Source organism: Bidens hawaiensis, unplaced genomic scaffold, assembly GCF_021521415.1.
Source record: "Bidens hawaiensis isolate Kalapana, Puna unplaced genomic scaffold, B.hawaiensis_p1.1 tig00009959_1, whole genome shotgun sequence".
In the NCBI taxonomy this organism is placed as follows: Eukaryota; Viridiplantae; Streptophyta; class Magnoliopsida; order Asterales; family Asteraceae; genus Bidens; species Bidens hawaiensis.
In genome coordinates, this window is record NW_027491755.1 from 6073 (window position 1) to 12536 (window position 6464).

The following is a 6464-nucleotide window of genomic DNA, read 5'->3' on the forward strand; positions in this document are numbered from 1 at the left end:
CCATGTTGAGGTCTGGCAGAAACATATGCAACAGAAGGTTGATAACTTACATTTTCAGTGAATCGTTTGGCTAAATCATCAGAAGTGACAGACTTCTTTTTCATATAAAAGTCAAGGTTAGAACAATTGGAAAAACTTTTCAATGTATCTGTTCCAGTTGATTTGACAAACTGAACCTTTTTAGCTTGTTTTAACAATTGTTTTGCTTTCAATACCGGGTCTGATAAATTTGATGTCTTGGCACAAACATATTGACGTTCCAACTCTTTCAACTTATCAATTTCATTGTAAAAGACACTTTCAATTAGTTCTGGTTTAATGATACTAATCGGAATATCTTTTTCAGTGAACATCGTATTCATTCCTTTTAACTTGAAAACTCTAGCAGATGATGGCTTAGAACTAGGAGGATTAATGAAACGCATTAAATCCTCATTAGAAATTTTTGGTTTCTCTGATTTCTTTGCATTCACAGGTTTAATTTTCACTTGTTCTGCCTTTGTCACATGAGGCTTGTGTGAACCATACACAGCTTCCTCAAATTCATGAGGCTCGCAAAGAATATGATAAGAACTAGGAATGTTCTTATTCTTGTGTATAACCTCTGGTTCAAATACATCCTCAATAATTACTTTGTCAACATTCTCAACAAAGACTTTGTTGCTTTCAACATGAGTTTTTGGAGGAGCAAATTGGGTTTTAACAGTTTCAGATTTAACAGGTTTAGCATTTTCTGAAATCACAGGTTCTTTCACAATTACCTCTTCTTCTCGTTTAGCAAAAGGATTAATTTTATAATCATTGTGAAAGGGTGGCGGAATTTCAACAAAACCAATACCTTTCTTTGAATCTTTTTGTTTTCCAGACACTTCAATAATTTCATTCAACAGAAAAGAAGAATTTCAAATTTTACCCAATTTGTTCTTTAACTCAAGAACCTCATTCTCAAGTTCAGTTATCTTTGATCTATGTTTCAGGATTTCTTGAAACTTTTGATCATTAATAGTAATTTTCACAGAAAACTCAGCCTTGAGATCATGGTTACTTGTCGACAATGCTTCAATCTTTTCTCGAGATCTCATTTGAGATTCAAGAGATTGTCGATAAGTATCGTTCAGAGAAGCAATTTCTCTTACTAGATTATCATTATGATTCTTTAAAGATTCTAACTTAGGTTTGTTAGATTCACATTCAACACATGTTACTTTAACAGATGAAGTACCAGAGATAGAATGACTAACCTCGTTGATCTTTGTCATGCAAGCAAACACAGTTGGATGCTTGTCACAAGAGTCGTCAGAATCAGATCCAGAATCATTTTCAGAGGACAGCTCACTTCCACTTGCATCTAGAAAGTCTTTTGTCAGCCCAAACATAGCCAAATTAGCTTGAGTATCATTACACAACAGTCTTTGTGACCAATCATTCCCATCAGCTAATAATGCTTGTGACCCAGAAGTAGACGGTTTCTTTTCAGCATTATTACCTCGCGGTGTAGAAGAACTGTGATTTTGACCACGAGGACCAGTATACTCTTTTCTCGGTTTATCACATTCTTTAGCAAAATGCCCGAATTCTAGACAATTATAGCATTTCACTTTTAACTTGTCAAATCCCAATTTCTTGTTCAAGGCAGGAAGATGTTTGCCAGCCTTTGCATGAATCTCTTAACCTTACTGTCACACCCTCAAAATCCACTAACGGAGTTTTACCGTCAGAGGGTGTGAACTAACAGGATCAGAATCATTAGTTATAATCAAACACTATGTTCAAAGTTTTCAAACCACGAACATTAAATTTAAATAAGTGCGGAAGCGTAAATCATAAACCAAGTGTTGCGTCACGCAGGACGACTTAAAAACCCAATTAATAAAAGTTTAAAACAAGTTTTTCAAAACGATGGTATTCAATGAATGCATGTTCCTATACCGCGCGCCTGCCTCGGCTACCTGAGAATAACATACTAAAAGTGTCAACACAGGGTTGGTGAGTTCACATATATAAATAAAGAAAATGTTTGCGTTTAAGTGTTTGCGTTTGCGTTACCAGATAATGTTAAGTCAATTATATATCAATAGGTAGCTAACCTATCAAGCATGTATTACTAAGTGTTCGACACCGAAGCTGACTGTTTTATCAATTGCCTTGCCACCATGTCAACCACGACCATGGTAATGTGTTAGCCAAGATTACACCCACTCGACCTACAGTCGAGTTTAGAGTTGGGTGGGGTTTGTCAAACCCAGTAGTACTACTCAACAGTAACTCGCTATTATCCAAATATTAACCGGTTCGATGTTATGAAGGACTTTGGTTGGTTTGTTTGCCACTTAGCCTTACAAGTGATATATAAAAACTAAACAAAATCTACAGCGTTGGAGTATGATATCTCCCCCAAATAAAAGCGTTTAAAAAGAGTAAAAAGGGGACGTGAAACACACTATTTGCGAAGAATTCAAAAACAAATCCGAGAGATGCGCGTCAAAGAAAATCCTCACTAGTGCTCTAAAACAAAAATGAGATTCTCTAAGTATTTAAACTACTATTGAGTCTCTAGACTCGGCATATAATACCTATGCAATGAGATACGTTCGTGTTTCGTTTGTGAATTATGTGTGACTCGATAAACACATTGGTGACACGTTACATGTGTAAACAACTACATAAGTATCAAGTACTAACATTGTACATTACTAGTAATTATTCCCCACAAGGGCAATTTAGTCAAAAACATAGCAAATATCGATCAACAAACATGTTTCATGTATTTTCACATGGTTCAGCAGCTAGTTTTATCAAGACAGAATTCTACTTGGAAAGATTACTCAATTAAACAGATCATAACATATCAATTAATTTACCAAAAATCGTCAAAAAAGCACACATGAGTTAGGTTTCCAGAACTATTTTAGATTGTATTTGTGTTCACATAGTTTTCTCACAAATACCAAAACATTACAGTAAACTCACAGCAGTCAAAATCGTGCGCAACAGAATGTTATATGTTATTCCCGTCAAATGGTAATTCCATTTAATGCAAGACCAATTGGGTTAGAATCTTTACTCAAAATATTAACTTCCAAGACTGGAACCAACCCATTTGGTCTTATAGTTTATGAAATATGATAGTTTCAAAACAGCTTAAGAGCAGACCTCACAATTCAGACTTGCACTACAGTTTTGTAAAATAATAAAAGTTAACTTTTACACGTCCAAAAATTACAAATTTGGACTCTTTAGAAACTAGACTCAACCTAGTACACTGTAGTGTTAATAATTTCTACCAATTACCACATTAACATCCAGTTACAGTCGTCTAAACATCAATTTAACAATCTGTCCAGTACCAGTTTACATCAAAACTCAACATAACAACAATCTATGAACCATAATCCATGCATATAAAACTCTAGACACTAGATTTACCAACCATGCATTTCAATTTTACGTTACACACATAGTTAGGGTTTTACTTGAAAGTTTAAAATCAAAGAACAAGAAATTAACAAGCAATTGTTACACAACTAGTTATCAATTCACTAGCAAATCATCATCAAACATACAATCAAACCCTAACTCATCTTAATCATCAATTTTCGAGAATTAGGGTTTTGATTAACCCATTCAATATTAAAATTAAACACCTAGAATGCATAGAGTAGTTGTTAATTACCTTCCTAACACCTAAATTCTTCAACAAAACTTGAAACAAGGTTGTATGTATGTGTGTGTGTGCTCACGGCTGCCAAAGGAGAGGGAGAGGGGGGGGGGGGGGGGGAGATCGGTTATGGGGAGGGGGTAGGGGTTTAGGGTTTTGCTATTATTTAATATTATTAATGTTATACAATGGTCCCTCTACCTCTAGTTATTAAATTTCTAGTGTAAATAATAACTCTTGACTCTTGAATTTTGTGTTCTATGTATAAATATCAAGTAGCATATAACTTAACACATTATTACCAAATATTTATTGTTTTGATGTTTGTCGTTTGTTCACCAATGGTTTGAGTCGACTCGTGTGCGTTTCGGTGCAATCCCGAAAGACTTCCGGAAAATCTCGCACAATCGGTATGTCTTCGATTCGCTTCTCCTCTGCGGGTTTCTCTACAATATGGGCTAAAATTGCTGGATGACCCTTTCGTAAATATTTCTGCGCCTTCATGAGGGTGATGATGCTGGTGGTCATGCCGCTCTTCTCTCCCTGGATCGAAATGATTTCGCCGGATGGGGTAGTGATGTGGACTATCTTGTCGTGACATATAATCTCCGCTCGGTTCTCGGATTGCCAGTCCATGCCGACAACGACATTGAAACTTCCAAGTGTAAAAGGTATGAGGTCGATATCAAAAGTATGACCCGACAGTTTCAACTTACATCCCGCTAGTACATGAGTTGTTTCTATAGACTTACCGTAGGCTAATTCAACAGGAAACTTAGCATCTAACGGGGTTGGAGTTAAGTCTAAGAGTTTACTAAAGGCTTCCGATATAAAACTCCTATAAGCTCTAGTGTCAAACAAAACAGAAGCAAAACAGTCGTTCACAGGAAACTTACCGGTAACCACATTCGGATCGTTGCGGGCCTGGCCCGACCCAATGACGAAAGCTCTACCTTTACCACTGCTTCCGCCACTGTTGCTGCCTCCGTTGTTCTCATTCTGCTTTAGTTTGGGGCAATCCTTCCTGAAATGACCCTCTTGACCACACTCGAAGCACCCTTTAGTCGCCGTAGGCTGTTTAGGAGCACCCTTTGTCGCTAGGTCTCCCCTACAGTCTTTGACCTGATGACCCATTTTTCCGCATCTCATACACTTGATACGGTCGCATGAGCCAGGATGGTGATAGTTGCACTTGTTGCATTTCGGGTACTTCCCAGCATAGCCACTCGAACCCTGCCAGCCACCGTTGTTGTTATTGTTGGAACCCTGATTATAGAAGTTCCGAGCGAGTTCAGGTTTACGGTAGTGTTGTTGCTGTGGGGGGTTCGATGATGAGGACCTGGTGTTGTAGAATTTCCTCTTTCCCTTACCCGAGTTGTTGTTGTTGTTGTCAGTGATTGAGTTGTCTCGGGTTTTAGAGGTGGAACCTCTAGGTGGTAACGCACCTTGTGCCACTGCCTGGTCCGTCAGTTTGTGAGCTAATCGGATCGCTTGTTGAATTGTAGCCGGTTTGGAAGACGTCACCATACCCTGAATTTGTGGTACCAACCCATCGATATACATCTCGATTATCTTACTCGGCGGGTCTACCATCCGTGGACACATTACTGCTAGCTCATGGGAACGGGTGGTGTAGGCTTCAATCTCGGAACCCACCATTTTCAACGACCAAAATTCAAATTCCATCTTCGCGATTTCCTCTCTAGGACAATACTCTTCCCGCATCATAGTCTTGAACTCTTCCCAGTTCATAGCGTTCGCCAAATCCAACCCAAGAATCTGCACATTGGAGTTCCACCAAGTGAGGGCAGAATCCTCCAGTGTCCCAGCAGCGAACTTAACCATGCTGGCGGGTGGACAGTTACACATCTCGAAAGCTGACTCTGCCTTCTCAGCCCAACGCAGGAAACCTATGACTCCCTCAGTGCCCTTAAACGAGTTGGGCCTGCAATCCAGGTAGTTCTTGAAAGTACAGGCTCCGGCTGGGCCTCCGGCTTGATTCTGAACATGTGCAGCTAAAGCTGCCGCCGCATGGTCATTGAATAGGGTTTGGAGTTCTGCTGTGGTTAGGTTGATGTTACCGCGACCATGCCCAACGTTTCTTCCAGCCATCTCCTAGAATCACAACATAAAATGTTAGACATGAATTCTCGGTTTCATATGTAACACATCATACATGTAATAAAAGGTAGGTAAGAAAGAAAAAAAAATAAAAGAAGCAATCATCACATCACAACCATATAATAATCCAAATAATAATTCATGATTAAAACCATTGTATTCGCTACAAAGTATTTAAAACCAATCCTTAAAATCATAGAAATTAATAGTTTGGATGGAGACAACCCCTCCATCTAGGTGTTATCATTCTTGGATGTCATCGTCTGAGGACACCTCTGAGTGTGCCTCCGGCTCAGCTGGCTCTTCCTCCGGTTCCTCTTCGGGGTCTTCCTCGGGTTCTTCCTCAGGTTCTTCCACAGGTTCTTCCTCGGGTTCTTCTGCATTCTGGGCAATTTGCGTCTGTAAGATATCACAACGCTCTAGAGCTATCTCTGTCCGGGATCTCGCCACAAGGAGTTGCTCTTGCAAATCTATCATCTCTGCTTGCATTTTTCTCATTATCTTCATCTGCTGATCATTAGCATCCTGCACTTCCTTCATAGCCGCTGTCAGGCGGGAAATTTCCTCCCTAGCCTCGGTTCCATCTCTTATCAATCCGGAAACGTTCGCTCTCACCGAGCGCATAAAACCCGCGTCACGCTCTAAACAGGAAACAACAGCTGCGAGAACACGTTCTATTGGATCG

The 6464-nt window shown here is 39.4% G+C and overlaps 1 protein-coding gene across 1 annotated transcript; it reads right to left on the minus strand.

Annotated features, from left to right (window-relative positions):
- Positions 1-3967: 3967 nt before the first annotated feature.
- LOC143533950 (uncharacterized) lies at positions 3968-6108 on the minus strand. Its single transcript, XM_077028571.1, has 2 exons — positions 6005-6108; positions 3968-5773 (listed from the first exon to the last, which is right to left on the minus strand). The coding sequence occupies exon 2, from the start codon at positions 5768-5770 to the stop codon at positions 3968-3970; it is 1803 nt and encodes a 600-aa protein (XP_076884686.1). The 5' UTR covers positions 5771-5773; positions 6005-6108.
- Between the last annotated feature and the right edge of the window lie 356 nt (positions 6109-6464).